At 37.1% G+C, this 23,115-nt stretch overlaps 1 protein-coding gene across 1 annotated transcript in view; it reads right to left on the bottom strand.

Annotated features, from left to right (window-relative positions):
* Window positions 1–23,115, bottom strand: part of abcc2 (ATP-binding cassette, sub-family C (CFTR/MRP), member 2) — a 174,423-nt gene that overhangs the window by 106,734 nt on the left and 44,574 nt on the right. The window contains exons 5-7 of the mRNA XM_039775026.1: window positions 16,937–17,059; window positions 11,655–11,710; window positions 11,299–11,518 (exon numbers count right to left, since the gene is read on the bottom strand). Of these exons, the coding sequence (XP_039630960.1) occupies window positions 11,299–11,518; window positions 11,655–11,710; window positions 16,937–17,059 (399 nt within the window). The remainder of the gene's footprint in view (window positions 1–11,298; window positions 11,519–11,654; window positions 11,711–16,936; window positions 17,060–23,115) is intronic.

A 23,115-nucleotide genomic window follows, 5' to 3' on the forward strand; every position in this document is an offset into this window, starting at 1 on the left:
AACACCCCAAACCCGTTTCTACAGATAAGTGCAGTCTTAACTGTTTGCAAGGTCTTTCTCAAGCTATAAATTGTTAAACACAGGAGTAACAGTAACTTAATGACATGGCCCACCATATGCTTACGTAACAATATATCCATGTCTTTTGAAGAAGTAAAAGATCAAAAAGCAAAACATTCAGCCATTTAAAAAGATGACCAGCTCTTTGCTTCAGTTCAATACTCATCTTCATCCATGGCAAACTCAGACTGCCATCATCAAGTGTCATTAGTGATATTGAATGCTGAACTCCAGATGTGAATTTGTGTCCTTCTACCGTAGATAACTAGACAGTAGTAACTGAAAAAGTCACACTTATCCATCCATCCATCCATCCATCCATTATCCAACCCGCTATTTCCTAACTACAGGGTCACGGGGGTCTGCTGGAGCCAATCCCAGCCAACAAAGGGCGCAAGGCAGGAAACAAACCATAGGCAGGATGCCAGTCCACCGCAGGGCGCACACACACACACCCCCCCTACACACCAAGCACACACTAGGGACAATTTAGAATCGCCAATGCACCCAACCTGCATGTCTCTGGACTGTGGGAGGAAACTGGAGTACCCGGAGGAAACCCACGCAGACACGGGGAGAACATACAAGCTCTACGCATGGAGGACCTGGGAAGCCAACCTGGGCCTCCTAACTGCGAGGCAGCAGCATTACCCACTGTGCCACCGTGCCGCCGGTCACACTTACTGTCCCGTAAAATCTTTCAGTGCATGAAAGCTTAATTCATTATTTTACAAAAATATTGCCAGCTGACTTCTATATTCCTAATAGACTATATTGGCAATCTGTACTAATCTCTACTATTCTCTGCTGTCTATTCCAGTTCTTCTGTGGTGGTAATCTGCACCACCACCTCCTGATCAAGGCACCATGCAGCCCCCTGATATGATGAAATAAAGGTGGGTGTCTCATCTGTCCACGACACCGACTTCATCAATTACTTTCATGTGAAGCCTAAAAACAAAGACGAGTGATGTAGGAACGTTTATTTCAGGTAGAATGCCCAGTGGGGGCTGGGTGGACTTTTGGCCTTGGAACCCCTGCAGATTTTGTTTTTTCTCCAACCTAACTGGAGTTTTTTTTTGTTTTGTTTTGTTTGTTCTCTGGTCCTGGCCATTTCAACTTATCTTGTTTTGTTGTTACTTAATCTTTAATATCATCGCCTTAATTGTTTTTCTTTTCTTGTAACTTTTTCTTTGTCATCTTGTAAAGCACTTTGAGCTACACTGTTTTATTAAAATGTGCCATATAAATAAGTGTTGTATGATAGAGCATATGTGTGTGCTTCAGAGGTCTAGTGAAAGGAATATTGAGCACCCGTGTAGCATGTAATCAAGAGATATTAACTGAACAGACTTTACAGACATAAATTTAGTTTATTCAGGTTCAAGTTTAGTGCCAATGTTTTAGCATAGGGAGAGTGGTTATTCCTGCTTAACAGTGTTAGGGTCTGCATGGAATCCTGCATGTTCTCCCAGCGTGTTAATGCGTTCATTTTGTATCAGTGGCTGTCAGTGAGTTTACTCACTCAAAAACATTGTCCTCAGTTCTTTTATCACCATATCCTCAGCAAAAGCGACTCATCATGCTCTAAAAAATGTGATAATTGGTTAGTGGTCATTCAATTTCTTTCCTTAAGGTTGTGCAGTATTTTTTTATCCTGCCCGATACACCACAGAAGTTGCAAAGTACAGATAGCTTGGCTCTTTCACAAATCTTCACAAAAACACATTGCAGGGTAATCAGATCAGTTCAGATGTAATGTAATTTGTACAAAGTACAATGAGACTCATATGTGGTCATTTCACTGCACTGACACTTGATGTGAATGTTGCTGCAGAATCCATGTGAAATAACAACACTGTAATGGGTGAAAAGAAGGTGCTGTTTTGGAAAAAAATAATCATAGGATGTGAGCACACATCTGTCTGTAGTTACAAACCACAGCAGAACATAACAGATGAAGATATGGAATTGCAGAGGCATAAGTAGGATAATAAGCATAAAATAGCTGGCTGTGAGCAGACAAATGAACAAGAAATGTATCCTTACCTCGAGAAAACAGTACCAAGAATCTGTGATAAAATTCCCAGTTTATTTTTGTTGTCACAAGAATCCTTTAGAAATGGGGAAGGCACATTTTCATAAATCAAAAACTTTGCTACTTTGGCAAATCGGCTAACTTGAGGATTTGCCCTCTTAATTATGAAACGAAACAGGAAAACAGGGCAGAGAGACACCATTAAGCGTAAATGCAAAAGGACAAAAACTAATAAGGGGAAAATGTGGAGTCGGAGAAGACAGCAGAAACATGCCATGATATTGCAAACCTCTTTTGTTCGTGAAACTTGTTTCTGTGCTTACTTTATTATTTTTGACTATTATTTTCAAATTTTTATTTTTTTTAGTCTAAGGTAATAAACTATACTGTATGGTTATCTTTGTCATATTTTTTCTTTTTATCTTCTTGTTTTCTGTAAGTTGTCTTTTTTAATGAAATATTTTATATTTCTTTCTTTCTTTCAACATTTTCCCTTTTCAGTTTTCAATTTGTACCTTTCTTTTATAGATTTTGTAATTGTTATGTGCTGTTTCCCATCTTGTTTTTCCCCTTAGGTTGAGACCAGGAGACTTGCGAGGCCAAGGCAGACCTTAGGGGCACTGAGTTGGTTCTAATAATAATAATAATAATACATTTTATTTAAAAGCGCCTTTCAGAACACTCAAGGACACTGTACACAGTAAAAAATAATAATAAAAGTAAGAAAATAAAAAGCAGGCAAAAGAGCAGGTAATTTACAAGATCATAAAAACATAAAACATAAAACAGTTCCAAGATAGGAAAATGGAGAAAGTTATGTGGGATAAGCTATTTTGAATAGGTGAGTTTTTAGTCTAGACTTAAAAGAGAGAAAGAGGTGATGTTTCTTATTTCAGGAGGTAGGGAATTCCAAAGTCGAGGAGCAGAGCAACTGAAAGCCCTGCTCCCCATAGTGACAAGACGGGGGACAGGAACAGAGAGAGAAAGAGAAGAAGAGGATCTGAGACACCGAGATGGGATGATGATCTGTACCAAATCAGAGAGATATGGAGGAGAGAGATGATGAATAGCCTTAAATGTATACAGAAGTATTTTAAAATTAATGCGATATTTGACCGGAAGCCAATGGAGCTGCTGGAGAACAGGGGTGATGTGGTGAATAGAAGGGGTCCTGGTGATAATACGGGCAGCAGAGTTCTGAACACGTTGAAGCTTATGAATTGATTTTTGAGAAAGACCAAAAAGAAGTGAATTACAATAGTCAAGCCGAGAAGTAACAAGGCTGTGAACAAGAATGGCAGTGGCCTGTGGAGTAAGAAAGGAACGGAGACGATTGATGTTACGCAACTGAAAATAAGCAGACCGAGTGACATTCTATTTGTCTGTATCTCTCTCTGTCCCTCCCTTTTGCTCTCCCATTTTTTTTTTGCTTTTTTAGTGTTTTATTTGTTCTAAATATATACAATACAAAATATATGTCATAATGTGATAATCAATCATACATTTCAGTAAAACAATATTAAGTAATTCAAAAGTCTGTTCAATCAGAAATACAAAGAATCCCGTATTTGTCAGAAACTATTAAGATTAAATTATAAACCACACCAAAAAAACCCAAACTGACCCAAAACAGAAAGCTAGTTAATAATAAAAATGGGCCAACAGTGAAACTGGCGATACTTATTTTAGAATACGAATAATGAATTCTTGCCAAATTCTAAAGAAGCTCTGCATAATTCAATGCAAAAAAATTTGGATTTTGTAATAGTTTTAGATAAAATAAGGCACTATTTTCCCATTGAGTTATGGCAGGTATTTTAGGATTCTTCTAAGTGAAGAGAATTAGTCAAAACACAAACATGTAGAGTCGGAAATAATTGTCAGATTATCACCAGATAGTTTAAAACCTTCTGGAATAGCTGCAGACACTGCTTTAAGAGGGTTTGCAATGATTGTAAATCCTATACTATCTGATAGATAAGAAAAAAATCTTTTTCCAAAAGGTTTTTCATTTTGGACAATCCCAAAACCTGTGCTCGAGTGAGACGGGACCTACCTGGCATTGTTCACACTTGGGGTTAAATACCTGATAAATTTTAGATAGTTTAAATAATAGGCGCGCCTGGTGAAGGATTTTCTGCTGATTACAGTGTGCTCTTCACAAACTGCTAGAGAATGAATGTTATAAATTATGGAATTCCACTGCTTCAAATACAGGTATAGAAATGTCTTTACTGGCATTGCTAAAGGTGGTCTAGCAGTCAGCACAATGACAATAATTGATCAAGTCTGGAAATGCTGCCAATATTCTACTCACTATTAGTTAAAATATTTTTCAGTGTGAGCTGAGGTGGAGATTTAGAGAAGTCAGACAAATTCTTTTTTTGTTTTTTTTTTCAAAATTTCTAACTTGTAAATAGAAAAGTAAGTGTCACAAAGAAATTTTAAATTTACAACACAGCTGATTAAAAGGTACAAACATATTATCAATATAAAGGTCTCCAAGGTAGAGATATCTAGCTACTTCCAGAATTTAAATACTGCATAACAGTAGGAGGGTTTGAATGCAACGTTATCCTAAAATGGAGCAGCAGACAGGAATGTCTTTTTATTAAAAGTTTTTATGCATTGGTTACATAATTTGAGCAAGTAAAGCATAATCTGATTATGGCAGTAATTATTAATGACCTGAACACAGACAAAAGCATACAGAAAGAACTTCTTTCGGAATTTAGTTTCCTCATCCAACCAGTATGTTTTCAAACTGACGTCTTCTTTCCTTTGTCTTAAATTATTACATTTCACAACACTGTATAATAGTTGAAAGTTCAGTTTCCCCATGTCGCCTTTCGATTTTGATCTTTGTAATGCTGAGTTTTTGCCTATTTTGTAAATAACAGACTGAAGCTTTATAAAAATGATTTATTAACAATTATAGGAATGTTATACGGTACTATAATTTGTGAGGGTGCTTGCATGGCACTAAGCAGAGATACAATCTAATATAAAAATTAAATTACTTAACAAAGTAGCACTAACATTGGAGGACAGGATGTCTCAAGCATCCATGTCTGAAAATGGAGGAAAACAATCAATCTAAAATTTCAATTTAAATTGGTAAAGGTTAGTTTGGGATTTTTGGATTGTTTGATTGTAAATTTTGGCCTTTAGTCTCTCTTGCCCTATTTATAAAATCTTGGAGCTTTGAAGTTGTTTCATAAAAAGCGTTTGTATTTTGGCCTACTGTTTTTTTTTTTTAGGCCTCAAAGTAAATAAAAAACTGACTAGGAACCTCATGTATAAAAGTGTGAATTTATAAAACCCAAACTTTGCATGGAAACTGGCTTAAAGTTATGGAAACTTTTGACCATCTGTAAGTCCTACGTAGACTTTTTTAGGTGTTGGCATTTCAGCAACACCAGTCAGCAGGACAATTAAGTGAACAGAAAATCGTATTTCATGATGCACTTTATTGTCACATCCTGATGATCTAGAGCTAATTATATCACAATTAACAGACATGTCTTCTCAATACTGCTGTTTTCAATGTTGGTAATCATCCCTAATGCCTAAACTTAATAGTAATTGCCTTGGTGTGTATCCTGTCTGTTTGGTCTATGAAAAGGGAGAGCTATGTATTGCACTTAGTGCACGTCCACTATATAAATCACGGTCAACGTGAAAAGTAACACTTGCCAGCCGCCCCACCCCTACTTCTCCCAGAATTTTGCATATTCAGTGTTCGGTTAAAAGACAATGGAAAAAGCACGTGAAAAAAAAATTCAGTGAATGCAAAGTTGAGGCAAGGAAATACATACTATTTGTTGGCTTAAGCAGTGGTATAAACAACAAAAGAATGTCGTTCAAGTGATACAGAGTGCAGAGAAACTCGAAAGTTCAGGTTTAGAACGTTGTACAGTGCCTAAAATAAAATGGTCAGATATCAAAGTCGTCGTAAAAAGGCAGGTCGTTGCCCACTGCCTGAGTGTCATACATAAGTGTATAAGGGTACAGAGAAAAGAAAAAAAATAGTGACACAGTGAAAAAAAGTCAAAATGTCCACTTCAATTTCATAGTTTATTTTCTCATTAAAGTAGAACATCGTAAACGTAATCTTTTCTCAGATCCCATCGTAACTAAAGTAGCACATTAAATACTTCGTATAGTATGTGTTCTTCTATGTGCTCTATGTGTGCGAATCACACATGACAGGACACAGAATACATTACATTCATGATATTACAGCTCTCTGAACAATTTAAATACTAAGTACAGTACATTTTGTCATCTACTACTAGAATATAAAAAACGTTTCTATTTTAACAATGTGTTGACACAGATTACTGTAGAAACGGAACAGACATGAAATGCATGTGTTCCAAACAACGATCTATTATTTCCACTCTAAAACTCCACTTCACTCCCAGATACTCAATCAAGGCCTGAGCTGAGAGAAGTTCGTGCACGTTCTAAATTGGTGGGGGATGGAATAGCCGGCTGCTCCAAGCTTCTCTTTATCAGCACATTTAGAAGACAAAGGACGCTGGCGGAGAGGTGTGAAGGGATTTAAGAAGCAGTTTAAGGTGGGACGGAATTACGAGTTTTTTCGTAGGCTCTGGTAATTCTAGTGTTAAAGCATGTATTAAACAAGGGGGCATGGTGGCACAATGGTAGTGATGATCTGGCAACCTGTCCAAAGATGGCTCCTGGCTCCCGCAAGATCTTTGCTAGGACGTGCATGACCCTTAATTTAATAATTTATTGCAGCAGTACTGTCTCTTTCAAACGTACTAACCCCCAATTCCTGTCCTTCCTTTTCTTTCTCCAAGTAACCAATTGCCACACAATAAGTTCAGTAATAAATATCAAGCCATCTATAAGCTTAGAATGCCAATTTTTCAAAACTTTTAAGGAACATTTAAATATCTTCATAATACATGTTTAATTATTTCATCCATCTGTCCATCCAGGGCTGCGCTAGTCCCAGCAAGCATACAGCGCGAGGCAGGATCAATCCTTGAATGGGGCGCCAGCTCATCGCTACTGCGCCACTGTGTCCACACATTTACTGTTATTACTAACAGTATACTTTATTTAAATGAAGTTAACAATTTATCTGTATGATGTAATATACATACTTTAATGCACTTCATCTTAAAAATGATATCAAGAACTCCAAGAAGATGGCTCTTGGAAATCTAAATCAATTTAGAAGCCAGTGGTAATCATCCGTAAACATGTACTCTCTTGTATTGAATTGAATTGAATTCCTTTTTTGTTATTGTATGGTAAAATAAGATTCAATATGCAAATCTATATTAACTAAATTTTCCTATAAAATAATAAAATAACAATAATAATAATAATACGATAAAACAATGAAAAATACACAATATGAAAGCATAAGTACAATATATATGTACATATATAGTTCAGATAATGCAAATGGTTCATAAAGTGGCTCAGGTTGTGCAATATTACATATATAGTGCAAGTTTACAGTGAGGCAATTGTATTTATAAGTACAAACTGTTCTACCAGAAGCACTTTATGGACTGATTGAGTGCGTTTATAGCTCTTGGGATGAAACTGTTTCTGAACTGCAAGGCTAGTGCATGTAAGGCTCTGAAGCATTTGCAGAAAGGGGGGAAGTTCAAATAGCCTGTGTGCATGGCTGAGGCAGCAAGTGGTGCACTGTAAGAAACAACACTAATGTAGCTATGGTATTTGGAATAGTTTGGCCATTCCATGGACCATTATATTGATACAGGATGATTACAATCATATGCCTTAAATTTATAAATGATACACAGTTATTTTCAGTGTATTTGATAAAGTCACATCAGGGATGTGAATCTAAAAAATGAAGGGAAACCACACAGGAACAGCTGCACTGCTTTGATGCTGGGTGCCGGCAGTTTGCAAAACCAAGTCAAAAACTTGCGTATGCAATGGATTGAGGGGGCATGAGAATGTGTGTGGCTTTAGTCAGTGTTTAGTTTTTGTATATTGCAATGGGGCGTGCGCAACATTTTTGTGTGTATGCACTGTTTATATATGAGGCCCCTGGAATTGTGAGCTAAACTGGAATGTACAGTCCACATACCATCAGGCAGAAATCCTGCAATCCTTATTCCATTATGGATTTTAACAACCATAGGGTACTCGGCGACAGGCGCTTTTCAGTGTGAACTGGCTGACTAGACAGGAATCTTGCAGCTGGCCCTGAGCCGTATCATGCCATAGTTAAGATGCTACCCAGATACATTAAATTTCTTTAATGTCAGAGTAACCAAATTGTGATCAAAAAGGCAATTTGCAGCTATTGCTGATTTTCCTAATGTAATCAGTGCAACTGACTGCATGCATTGCAACAAAGGCACCATCAAAAAATTATCATGGTTTTGTAAGTAGAAAATACTTTTATTCAGTTAATATACAACTAATATGTGATGCTGAAATATGTCTGACTAATAATGTTGCAGATAGCCTGCCTTAACCCTTATTTTCTTTTTTGATCAAATACTAGTGTGGGAAGGAGACTACGTATGATGGTCGACTTCTTGCCAGGTAGAACTGAAATTAACATTAGTAAATTGTAGACAACTTGTGTAATCTTTCTTTAAGGTAATGGAGAGTACATCCCAAGAGAGGAAATAAAAGGTACTCCAGCAACACAATCTGTGATAGAACTGATAATTATTATATATGTTATATTTGCATTATAACTTAGTTTGTAAGTCGCCTTGGATAAAGTCATCTGCTAAATTTAAAAAAATAGACCATTGGCTCATTAAAAAGTAGTTAAGACACGCAGGGTGGCACACTGCTCTACAGCCCCACAAAGGTTTGCCACAGTGTGATGACTTGTGCAGTATTGCACAACATAGCACAGATACATGGACTGTCTTTGCTACTTGAGACAGGCCAGGATGAGTGCATCGATGATCCAGATGTTTGGGTGTTGTGCATCGAATGTATCAAAACATTGACATTTATTTGGCAGTGATTTTATTTTTTTTACAAATCCAGTAAGAATGCTCTTATTATGTCACACTTCTGCACATACCATCTGCTTCTATTTGCGTTGGCAGCAGTCTGGGCCCTGCATGATACCACATTGCTATTGCTTTCTCCACTCAGCTGCTCTCAATCCTTTTTCTTTTCTATTATTAGTGACACCCAGAGAGATACCATTAGATAAGAATGTTTTGGAGTCCTTCACTTAAGTCAGTAATGCCTCAAGTTCACATTCATTATAGTTTCATTTTCTGCCTATTTTTCTACTGTTCTTCCATGGTTTGCATTTAAGATGTCACTCATGAACATGGGCAAATGTATGTCTTCTTCTTCTTCTTCTTCTTCTTATTATTATATTCCAAAAAGGTGTTTTTATGCCATACAAAGATTACTAACAGGCAGTGGTGGGGAGTGGATAAAAGCTTGTGCGCACATGCATAATTGAAAGTTGATTTGAGATTTACTAAAAAAACTTGGCCTGGTACTTGGTATATGTATGGTTTTATAAATCTAAACTTTTTAAATGCATACACAGTTTTTGACTTTCAAGTGGAACCAAAGTTATTGTATGAGATCTAAATAAGGTTTTAAATATGAGGTCCCAGGACAATAGTAAATCACAGAAAAGGCCTCACTAAAGGGCAGCCAACCCCCAAGCTGAAGAAGCAGGATGTCAGGCCTACACAGGCCCAAAATATGACACTGACTTTTAAAAGTTAACTACTTTCACATGTCCCAATTACACAAAAAAAATGTCCTTGAAGGGAAAGGGAAACTACAGACCCCTGGCTTTTAGGACAACACCTAAGCAATAAAGCCATATAAATTATTAATTTTCCTAAAATAATTTATACACAAAAAAAATTCAAAAAAAGAGAACAAAAATTCAGAAAGGCAACATGAGGGCAAAAAGAGCTTTGTCTAAAAATTGAATCAAAGGCAACCAAATTCAAATCAACAATCCAATAGCAAAATCCAATAAACAGTAGCAAAAGTTCATAAAATCAGTAAATCCCACACAATATTTTCAGAAAGATCTTTACTCCACAAACTCCAGTGACACTCTATTGGGACCATCTCCTTGATCCCCTTATGAAGGCTGAGGGCGATCTCACAGTAGCAATGTCATGGTGGTCCTACCTCTTTGGGTTCCATTCACAGGACACAAGGGACATATTCAAATACCTTATATATATATATATAATACCTAAATACTAAATAATAAATATACGTAACAAGATTAACAAAAATTACATAAAAACAAACTCATGAAAAATAATTAAAAATCGCAAACATACCATATATACTCGGGACTTGAAACCCGAAAAATCGATCATAAAATCAGACCCCGGCTTATACACCCATTCAAAAATGCGACCCTTAATATTTTTTTTTTCATCCTCTTGCTTCCTCCAATCTCTCACCAATTTCTTAGACACAATTTCACAGGACAATTTCTTTCACCACTTCAATGACTTTTAATTTAAAACCAGCTTCATATATTCTTCTGATCGAATGCTCCATTGTAGATAAGGGATGCTCTTACAATAAAGGTGTATTATGAGGGTGTGAGATACAAAAAAGACAAAACAATTACTTTGGAATAGTTTGATTATTACTGTGTGGTCACGTAGGCACAATACATAGAAAAAAAGGTAGTGTTCTCTCTCAGGTGGGCGTTAGCATATCATAATCTCTTGGACCAATAGGGTGAGTTTTCCGCATTCAACTCATATGACTGACATTATAAAATACTGGAAATTCTGCAGTAAAATCAAGCCCCGACTTATCCTAGAACTGAAACGTGAGTATATACGGTAATAATAAAACAACAAAATAAACCTTAAACCTGGGAACAAACCCTGGCTGTAACCTAACAAATATACACCTAAAATCAAATTGTGCTATAATGTCATTTACTGCTAGCCATGAAAATTATTTACATTTTCAGATACATTTTGTTAGCTATACTACTTAAAATTTTGTGTTTCTGCTAAGACATTTGTAAGGCTCTAAATTAACATTTTCAAGATCATATATCTCAAAATTTAGTGGACAGGATTCCTTATTGACCCCTGCAAAGTGATTTAAAGTAAGTATACTATGACACAACCATCTTAACAATCTCTATTAGGAAACCCACAACATTCATGACAAATTCAAGGTTTTGCATTCCTTACCATGACCAGCACATCCTGACTGACAGTCCGACCATTCGTTAGTGAGCCATCACTATGAAGCTTATTTTTCTTCTGTCTGCTGTGTTTTTCCCTGGCTTTTCTTAGCTGATGGTTCATGATTTTCTCAAATTTGGATGACACTGCCTGTGTCTTATCATAGTCATTCAAGTCCCACAAGTCGTCCATCTGGAGGGGCCGTCTATATCCCTTAATCACCATGCTGCTCAACACAAAAGGAGGTGTTTTATCTTCTACAGTCCACATAAAAGGGACACTGAGACCAGTCCAGGCAGATGTGTGCATTGCGGACTGAAATCCTCTGTGTGTACAACATTTGGGAAAATGTTCATTCTTACCTATTAAACCAGTTGAAGGTGATTCTACTTAGATAAGATGCAACCATTTCCGGGTTCTGAAAAATATAAAACATATGAAGGCTATATTCAAATAAATGCCTAAGTACCACATACTATTCTGGTTAGCTAATATATACATTTTTGTAAAACATTATTTTTTGGGTTCCTAAGTAAACTAAACAAAGTTTACACACACTCTTGGGTATGTTATTACATACATGACATTAAGTTGAATCATGCTACAGAGTTTAGAGCAGGGCTATTCAATTACAAATTTAGTTGGGCCAGATTTTCAAACCAAGAAATTTAGCTGGGCCAGACATTTTCAGCAGCCGATAAGCAGCAGGTAATAACAAATTTTAAACCAACTCAATTTAATCAATTGAAAATCAAGTAATGTTTATTCATTATTTCCCTTTTAAATGTGGTTACATCTGACACTGCATGTCAAATAGTGCATACAAACATTAAAAAAGCTATTACTGAACAGAATCTGAGGTACTAGCAATTATGTTTTCCACTTTTGAAATAAAAATGGATATTTTGCTTACTTCTGACCTAAGCATGTCTCAAAGTCCATAAAAATAGAAAAGTGCACAATAATAGCAATAACATTTGTTTACCTTTTTAAATAAAATAAACATTTTGGTCATATATGACCCAGGCACACCACAAAGTGCATTTAACACAATAAAAAAGGCCATCAACGCTATGAAAGCTATAAGTGCACAAACCCATAACAAGTGATAACAGTAACTAGCACACTTGAATCCAACGTCTCCAGCATGCTGAGGGAACACAGGCTCATTTTAAATGACCAATGTGTGATTAGCAGTGTGTGTGTTGCAAACAAAAGGGTGGCGGTACACATACTGTATGTAGCGCTTGGATCAGGTTTGAGGTACTGTGATGGTATACAGAAAAAGAGGGAATCCAAGCACTACAAGTTTTGTTTATTTGGTGAAAAAACATAATGTTTAAAATATGAAATTGATAAATCATCAAGTATAAAAATAATAATTCTTTACAGTACTTTAAGTGCTTTACAAACTCCACACAGAGAAGACCTGGGACATGAACCCATTATTTTTTTTATTGCCAGGCAGCAGCGCTGCCATTACGCCATGTGCTTAGGTGTTTACCTAAATGCATAATATTATCATTGATAGCTTAAAATTACAAATACAGAATTTCTGAAATAGAAGAATGTTAACCACAGGTTAATAATAAGCTCCACATTCTATAAAAAAGTTGTAATGTAGTCCCGCAAAGCAATCAGTGCTTAATTTGATCGAGCTTTAAAGAAAAGTCCACATTTTTTGCATGCTTTCATCAAATGCAGTCTTCCTAATTTCTTCTGTGCATTGAGTGTCAATGATGATCACCATGAATCCCCAGGATCGAAGCAAGTGAGTGGAGGACCAACCAATTGTATGAAGAGAAGTGCAGAGACAGTGCTTGTCAGTAACAAGGCTGTCATTGGAGTAACAATTAGATTAATTTGTAAAAACCCACGTTAGCACTCACTTGATTTTGGTGGAATAGAACTAAGACTCAGCACACGATTACAGAATCATTTAATATGTAGTCGATGCCATGAGCAGCTGTCATGGCTGAGGTTGCATTCCATCAAAAAAGAAATCACTGTATCATAAACTACTACCACCACTTCTAGACACATAACAAAACACTGCATTGTGGGTTGAATGTTGCTTAGGTACATGGAGATTTGCATTCATGATCTGTGCTATTGTAGGAGTTTATGTAGGAATTTCTGAAGGCTTGTGAGAGGTGTTTTCCTCGGTTTTGCTCTGTGATTCTGGTGGGACCATGGGCATGAGGCATGTGGGCCACCATTTGAATAGGCTAGTTTTAGAGGGTATCCACTTGCAAATCTCAGTTGGTATCTGATGGCATTGTCCCTTGTGATTAGCAGTTGAATGTGATGAAGTCAGGATTAGATTTGAATCCTTAAAATGTGAGGTCATGGTCCTAGCCAAGAAAAGATTGGGTTGCTCCCTACAGGTATCAGTTGAACAGTTGCCCCAGGTAAAGGGAATCAAGTATCTTGGGGTCTTGTTTTCAAGGGTAGATAGGTGTGATAATATGGTTATCCAGAACATGCCAGCAATAGCAGTTTTGCAGATACTGTATTCTTCTGGGTTATGAGGGTGAAACAGGAGCTTTGCCTCAGCAAAAATGTTTTGATTTACGAATTATTTGACATGTTGCCTCTATGGTCATGAGTTCTGAATACCAATTAAAAGATAGAGATAGTGAGAACAAGAGGATGATGCTCAGGGTTGCTGTATTTACCCTAAAGTATAGGATTAGGAGCTCAGAAATATGAAGGTGTTTTGGGTATATATCATGGGTCTCCTGCAGGAGGTTCAAAAGACAGGGTCCACTAGGTGTAGCACAACAGAAGACTGTGGGGAAAGGGGTGTATTATAAACCTTGTTTTTTATTTTTTAAGTGCCTGGAACATCCCCAGTAGGACCTGGAGACTTGTGCCTAATATCTAACATTTTCATCAGGCCACTTGGAGTTCTGTGTAGATTAGCCTAATGGAAGTACTGTAGCTTTCAGGGCCTCCCTTTGGTTTCTTTTCTTGATCATGCATCCACAGCAGTCCTAATGGAGAGGTGAACTAGGGCAACCAACCAACAGCATCAGTCTCTTTAGTGACCCCATATGTGTCATATGACAGCTAAATCAGTGAAGTCCTTTAAAGTGTCACCCATCCAGCCTCTATCATTACATGTGCAAACTAGACACATTTAATAAACTCTGGTTATTTTTACTTACCATAGTGTCATCAGTTTCATGAACATTGATTTGGTAAAACTTGTACAATAAATCATCAGTACAAACATACAGTATAAGCGAAGAACATCAGTAATACCCTATAATAACAAAACCTATGTAGAACATGATTTCAGATGTCTTTCTGTCTACCTTCAAAGAGACATGGCTCTTATCTTACTGTGTTCAGATCTTTCTGAGAAGCAAAGGTAGACTGGTAGTTAAAGGGATTAGCTATAGAGACAGCAAAGGGCTGTACCTGAGAATATTTATTAACCAGAACGTCAAAACTAAAACCAAGATCAGAGTCAAGAGAAAAGAGCAAAGTCCATCAGAATGCTTTTAAACAGAAGATTGTTTAGAAATAATTTTCCGTGCCATTCCGTTAATAATTTAAAAATCTTAAATGCTAGGTATTTTTTGCTGACATTTTTAATGGTGGCAGAGTCCTGACATCATAGGCTCTGAACCATATGACGAGCAATGGAGTCACTGAGACAACCACTATGGTGCCTGCACTTAACATAGAATATGGGATCACTCAAGAAAAATTAGAAAACACAATGACATGATGAAAGCATTTAAATGATTTCTTCAACAAGTATATGGGGACACAGAAGTTGGTTAAGCGTAAACATCACAAAAAAAAGTGTTTTGAAGTTTTTCTTCACACAGTCAAGCATGGCCGAATGTAATACCTTATCAAATAGTATAGTGCACAGTGGTACTTTTGGGACCTTCAAATATCAATGATATTTTAGAGAAATTAAGTAGTTAGGATTGGTGAGTTTTGTTGGGCCTGTTCTTTTCAAAATGTTTCTCATACACTAATGTTCAATTAAATCATAAATAGTGTAAAATTATAGAATAAATTCAAAGTTGGAAAAAACTTTGGAGAATGCAACATGAGAAAAATACTGTATAATGTACTGTATGTAATTAATACAATAAAGCCATCATGATGCAGAACAAAGCAATAAAAACTACATGATAAATAACCCTTTTGTATCACCTTTTATCATATAAATTAAGTAAATGGAGCTGAGGAACATTTCTGGACTGAATGGCATGCTCTTGTCAAAATTATTTTTATGTTCTTGTTCGTATACAGTGGTCTCCACCTCCGGTAGGCTAAGAGTACTTAAACAATTTTTCAGATTCAGAACAGTGATGTGTTGAGACAGAGTCTCCGGGAATTACAATAAGATGTGAAAAGACCGAGAGATAATAAGATGAACCAGAATCGTAGTCAGTGCCAGGCAAAGGTGAAAACACAAAATGAAAAAATAGAGCGAATTACCAAAGCACTGCAGAAAATCCAAAATCAATAAAGAAATATTAAGCAAAAATAATATACAAATGTACAGTAAGAGTAAAACATATGCAAAGAAAATCTTATAAGTGTTGAATAACAAAAATATAAAAAATGTTAAGTGCACAAAACAAAGAAAAAGAAAAGTAATGGAAAATGAAAACTAAAGAAATGTGGTGTAATGCAAGGATGTTGAGCTAGAGATTAAGAGGAAACATAACGTGAAGATTAGTTAACATGAAAGTAATATGGGGGATATTGAAAAATGTGTAGAGGAACTTTGTGGTTCTTTTGGCGTGGAGTACATTGATAAAATAATTCTAAGGCTTCTGTAGCGGCTCTACGGTGATAGACATTTCTGCATTGCATTTAGTATGTTTGGAGAGAGACAGTACAGTTAAGAAGAATAACCGTTAAATTCTCTGCCTGTGTCTTCGATCGCCGCCTCACAAACCTGACACTTATATGTCATTTAAGTAAAATCATTTGGGCTGTGGTTGATATCCATTCACACACTCATCTTGATCAAGCCTAGTAACACTTGCTGTGAAGGGTCACTGCTTTGAACATACATGTGATTTGGAAATCGTCAAAGACTTTTATAGATATTATGGCAAAGTGGCTTGGGAGTACCCATGATGCTTCCATCTTGGCCAATTTGGCAGAGTGTCAGAAGGCAGGAAATGGCTATTATGGTTGTGGATGGCTAAGGAAAAAGTGATTATCTCCTTCCTGCTTTCCTGTGGACATCTGTAACTACACTCTTAAAAATAATGGTTCTGTAATGGCACATTACTGGGTTGTCTATTTAGATCTGTTGCTTGACAAGATGCCATTTCATTCTGGGAAGGGTCGTTTGCATATTATTTTGATTTTTTATGATTTGAAAAATTTTTGCAGAAATCTTTAATGCATAATAGGCTATAGCAGGATACTGACAGATCAAGACAACCTGAGCTTGTGTTATTATATGCAGCAGAGGGCCTTTTGAAAAACAAGAACCCATTGGTTTTTTGCATGTGTATATTTACATTCTTTTATTGTTGTGTAATACAGTTTTTTTTGCCACTAATGTCTTTTATTACTATTTGTTTTATCTGTAACTGCATTTATAACTCTGAGATCCTGACCCTAGACTGTGTAGTCCTTAAGAGAATATGGTTACCTTTTTTGATGCCTCTCTTTTCTCAGCAGTAACATCCGCAAATGAAGACAATATCAACAAGACGAACTGGAGGCCATAAGAGATGTAAAAAAGGCAAAAACGAGGGAGGTCAGGAATATCACCCTAAAAAGTTAAAGACAAAAATGATAAAATGTTCAGGAAGAAGCAATATTCACCAGGATCCAGAACTACATCGGACTCTTCAGTTTCTTCTGCAGCAGAAGCGATTGGCATAAACATCTGTACACAACACCATCTTTACTGCTGGCTGTTTATGATGCCCCATTCAGGGTCTGGTTCAAGAACTATGCCAGGGCTGTTATCCCAACCCACGATCTCTCTGAGCTCACTTTGAAACATTTAATTTCTCATGATGACAACTAAACGTATCTGTCTATTGCTATTCTGTCAGGCTTTGCCTTAATCCCACTACCAAACTCACTTACTACACAGACAAGACACTGAATAACTATTGTCATTTAAATGTTATCCTTCATCTTCTCAGGTGGGCTTTTTTTTGCACTACCTTTACCTTTTTCTATTCTCGGGTAGAGGAAGCTTTTTAAATAATTTCACATTAGGTAAAGTATAATAGCCACAGTAAGGCAATGCTGCATGATCTGTGTTATGTAAAATATGAAGCTTCTAATATAAACATTTTTCACACAGTTCTTAAAGGAAATAAATAAATTAGAAACTTGATGTTTATGCAGTTCTTAAGGTTTATAATTAACTCTTATGTTTTTATTTCATAATGTTAAAAGTGAACCTTACCAAAGTGCCTCACCCCATGCATTGGCCCTGCTTTCAGGCCTTTTGTATTCATCATCCTGACCCATCGCTCTTCTATATCTACTCTGCATTTTCTCTTCATATCACACCAAATGAATGTTCATCTTTCATTCGATTTTTCAGTATGATTTTCATCTCCCCATTTTCTCATTGTAGAATTAAAAACCTTGAAGCCCAACAGCAAATTATTTTGCACCTCTACACTGCAAAAGTCTACACTACAGCACTGTATACATGCTGTAGCTCATCAAAATAATTTTGCAGTATTCAATTTGCATTTGTAAAATGGGAACTGGAAGTATTTTATGGGGTTAGAGGAGTGTCATGGTGCTGAAAGGTGGACACGACATCTTCCTCATTTTATGTTTGAGGAGTTCAGTTTTATCAAATTGTCAATCCTGGCTGTTTAAGAACAGAATACAGGTCATGCATGCTGAATTTCTAAATTCTTCTAGCTTTACAGATATTTTTTTTTTCCCACAATCAAATCTTGCAAGTTCAACACTATTGTTATCTCTGACCATGCCACTTTGATGATTGAGCGCAAATCATTATGCCCCACATACTCATCTCGCAGCTGGCATCTTAAACCCACTTTTATTAGCTAACGAGGACTGTGCAGAATTTATATCCAAGCAAATTGATTTTTTAGAGACAAATGCATCCTCAGAGGAATACTCTGAAGGCATTTTTTAAGACAACAGATTATTTCATATCTCTCTCACGAAAAATAAATCAAAAACCAAGAAAGCACCAGAGTTAATCAGTAAAATTACCAGAATAGATTAAGAACATGGCAGGTCTCCAAATGAGGCATTTTATAGAAAAGACAGGCTTTACAATCAGCTCTCAACCTCTTGACAACAAAAGAAATGGAACAACTAATTTTTAAATTGTGACATCGTTACTATGAACATGGAGAGAAGGCTAATAAGATCTTAGCTCAACAAATCCACAACCAGGTATTCAGTACCAGTAATTACTAACGCAAACGGAGGTAAAATCACTGACCATAAAAATATAATGCCCACACTTAGAGACTACTGTAAGTCCTTATATTCTACTCAGTTTAAAGAAGACAAGACACAATCTAATGTGTTTTGATGCACAACAGATACCACAACTAGATACTCTCAATGCAGAGGATTCGAATAAGCCTGTGACACTCTCAGAATTACTAGATGCTATAAACTCACTTCAGAGCAGGAAAGCAGCAGGCTCTGATGGCTACACTGCTGAATTTTTAAAAAAAAAACATAATTTAAGTTAGCTTCCCTTTTATTAGCAGCATTTATAGAAACCACAGACAATAAAATTCTACCTCAAACTTTCTGCCAATCAATAATTACTGTCTTTCTTAAGAAAAATAAGGACTTAATACAATGTGCATCATACAGACCAATTTCATTTCTGAATATTAATGTTAAGATACCATCCAAAGTTCCAGCTGGAAGGATTGAGAAAGTGCTTCCTTTGATAATATCACAAGACCAAACAGGATTTATTAAAGGCAGACACTTAGCTTCCAATCTTCGATGCCTGTTTAATGTAATATATTCCTCCATAAAGTCTAATATCCCAGAGATCCTATTATCTTTGAATGCAGAAAAAGCATTTGATATGGTTTAATGGGACTACCTATTCACTACATTGCACAAATCTGGGTTTGGCCCGAACATATGTGCATGGTTCAAACTACTGTATACTGTATAACAACATTATTTTAGACTACTTAAAACTAGAAAATGGTAATAGACAAGGATGCCCCCTGTCACCACTGCTATTTGCAATTGCCATTGAGCCATTTGGCTGTGTTCTTTTGAAATGCATCTCAGATAAAGGGGATTATCAGAGAAAGACTTGAACATAAAATATCACTATATGCAGATGATATAGTACTATATATATATCAGATCCACAAAATACTGTGCCTGCAGTCCTAACAACACTAGCAGAATTTACAAATATATCTGGACTCAAAATTAACTTTAATAAAAGTGTGCTTTTTCCAGTGACCTTTCTAGCACACAATATTAGATTGGACACCTTCCCTTTATAATTGCAGATCAGTTTAAATACCTAGGGTTAAACATCAAAAGTAAATACGAAGCTCATTGTCAGCAAAATTTTGCTGTCTGCATGGAAAAAGTTAAACAAGATGGTCTACCCTTCATTTCACTTTAGCAGGGAAAATCAACATTGTAAAGATGAATATACTTCATAGGCTCTTTTTCCATTTCAAAACATCACCGTATACATTAAATAAATAATTTTTTAAGAAATTAGATTCAATTATAGCCCAATTTATTTGGAATTCAAAATATTCACACATCGAAAGGGCGACCCTACAATGGCCTAAAGTAGAAGGTGGCATGGCTTTACCTAACTTTCAGTTTTATTACTGGGCGGCAAATATACAAGCTAACAAAACCTGGACATTGACACAAATAGATGAACACACACAGGCTGGTCCACAATAGAAATAAAATCCTGCAGTACTTCTTTATATTCCTTGCTTTGTACTCCAGTAAATACAAGTTATCGTCAATATACTAACAACCAAAATGTCCCTCTTTCCCTCAGAATATGGAACCAATGTAGGAAGCACTTCAAGACAGGGAAGATTTTATCTCTGGGACCTCTAAATGATAACCACCTTTGTCCACCCTCTCAAATTAATACAGTTTTTAATGTTTGGAAAACATATGGGATTAAATCATTTAGAGATTTGTACACAGATAATGTCTTTGCATCCTATGAACAATTAATTACACTCCAAATTTCACCTCACATCAACACAATTTTTCCACTATCTCCAAATTAGAAACTTTGCTTAATGAAATCTGCCCAATTTTCTTCACCTCCCACCCATTTCTATTCTGGAAGAAATATTGATCAGTCTTGAGGACACATTTCTATAATATATAAAAATATTTTAAAGTAACTTCCGTTCAATGATTCCAGAGTGGGAAAAGGATCTCTTACTCAACATTTCAGAAAAGGAGTGGAAGGCAGCCATACCAAAATTCACTCAAGCTCCATATGTGTAAAGCATACATATCTTCTTCTTCTTTTTTCGGCTGCTTCCGTTAGGGGTTGCCACAGTGGATCATCTTCTTCCATATCTTTCTGTCCTCTGCATCTTGTTTTGTTACACCCATCACCTGCATGTCCTCTCTCACCACATCCATAAACCTTCTCTTAGGCCTTCCTGTTTTCCTCTTCCCTGGAAGCTTTATCCTTAGCATCCTTCTCTCAATATACCCAGCATCTCTCCCCTGCACATGTCCAAGCCAACACAATCTCACCTCTCTGACTTTGTCTCCCAACCGTCCAACTTGAGCTGACCCTCTAATGTACTCATTTCTAATCCTATCCATCCTCATCACACCCAGGGCAAATCTTAGCATCTTTAACTCTGCCACCGCCAGCTCTGTCTCCTGCTTTCTATAACATAGCTGGTCTCACTACCATCCTGTAGACCTTCCCTTTCACTCTTGCTGATACCCGTCTGTCATTACCCCTGACACTCTTCTCCACCCATTCCACTCTGTCAGCACTCTCTTTTTCCTCTCTTCCACAATCCCCATTACTCTGTACTCTTGATCATAAGTATTTAAACTCATCCACCTTTGCCAACTCTACTTCCTGCATCCTCACCATTCCTCTGACCTCCCTCTCATTTACACACATTTATTCTGTCTTGTTGCTACTGACCTTCATTCCTCTCCTCTCTAAAGCATATCTCCACCTCTCCAGGGTCTCCTCAACCTGCTCCCTACTATCGCTACAGATCACAATGTCATCAGCAAACATCATAGTCCATGGGAACTCCTGTCTAATCTCATCTGTCAACCTGTCCATCACCATTGCAAATAAGAAAGGGCTCAGAACCGATCCCTGATGCAATCCCACGTCCAACTTGAATGCATCCGTCACTCCTACCGCAGACCTCACCACTGTCACACTTCCCTCATACATATCCTGTACAACTCTTATGTACTTCTCTGCCACTACCGACTTCCTCATACAATACCACAGCTTCTCTCGAAGCACCCTGTCATATGCTTTCTCCAGGTCCACAAAGACACAATACAACTCTTTCTGGGCTTCTCTATACTTCTCCATTAACATCCTCAGAGCAAACATTGCATCTGTGTTGCTCTTTCTTGGCATGAAACCATACTGCTGCTCACTAATCATCACCTCATTTCTTAACCTAGCTTCCACTACTCTTTCCCATAACTTCATGCTGTGGTTTATCAATTTTATTCCCCTGTAGTTACTGCAGTCCTGCATATCCCCCTTATTCTTAAATATCGGGCACCAGTACACTTCTTCTCCATTCCTCAGGCATGCTCTCACTTTCTAAGATTCCATTAAACAATCTGATTAAAAACTCCACTGCCATCTCTCCTAGACACCACCATGCTTCCATAGGTATGTCATCTGGACCAACGACCTTTCCATTTTTCATCCTCTTCATAGCTGTCCTTACTTCCTCCTTTCTAATCCGTTTCACTTCCTGATTCACTATCTCCACATTATCCAACTTCTTCTTTCTCTTGTTCTTTTCAAAGTACTCTTTCCATCTGCTCAACACACTCTCCTCACTTGTGAGTACGTTTCCATCTTTATCCTTTATCACCCTAACCTGCTGCACATCTCTTCCAGCTCAGCCCTCTGTCTAGCGAATCAATACAGGTCCTTTTCTCCCTCCTTAGTGTCTAACCTCTCATACAACTCATCATACGCCTTTTCTTTAGCCTTTGCCACCGCTCTCTTCACCTTGCGCCTTATCTACTTGTACTCTTGTCTACTTTCTGCATCTCTCTGACTATGCCACTTCTTCTTTGCCATCCTTTTCCTCTGTATACTCTCCTGTATTTCCTCATTCCACCACCAAGTTTCCTTTTCCTCCTTCTTCTTTCCAGATGTCACGCCAAGCACCCTTCTTGCTGTCACCCTTACTACATCTGCTGGTCTGGTAACTCTTCGCTGCCACCTCGTGCCTGTCTCACCTCCTCCCTAAACTCAATCTTGCAGTCTTCCTTTTTTAACCCACCATTTGATCCTTGGCTCTGTCCTCACTCACTTCCTCTTCTTGATCTCCAACGTCCTCCTACAGACCACCATCCTATGCTGCTTAACTACACTTTCCCCTGCCACCACTTTGCAGTCTTCAATCTCCTTCAGATTGACTCTTCTGCATAGGATACAATCTACCTGTGTGCATCTTCCTCCACTCTTGTACGTAACCCCATGTTCCTCCCTCTTCTTAAAATATGTATTCACCATAGCCATGTCCATCCATTTGGAAAAATCCACTATCTGCTGAACATCTTCATTCCTTTCCTTGACACCATACCTATCCATCACCTCCTTGT

Source organism: Polypterus senegalus, chromosome 1 (assembly GCF_016835505.1).
Source record: "Polypterus senegalus isolate Bchr_013 chromosome 1, ASM1683550v1, whole genome shotgun sequence".
Taxonomy (NCBI): domain Eukaryota; kingdom Metazoa; phylum Chordata; class Cladistia; order Polypteriformes; family Polypteridae; genus Polypterus; species Polypterus senegalus.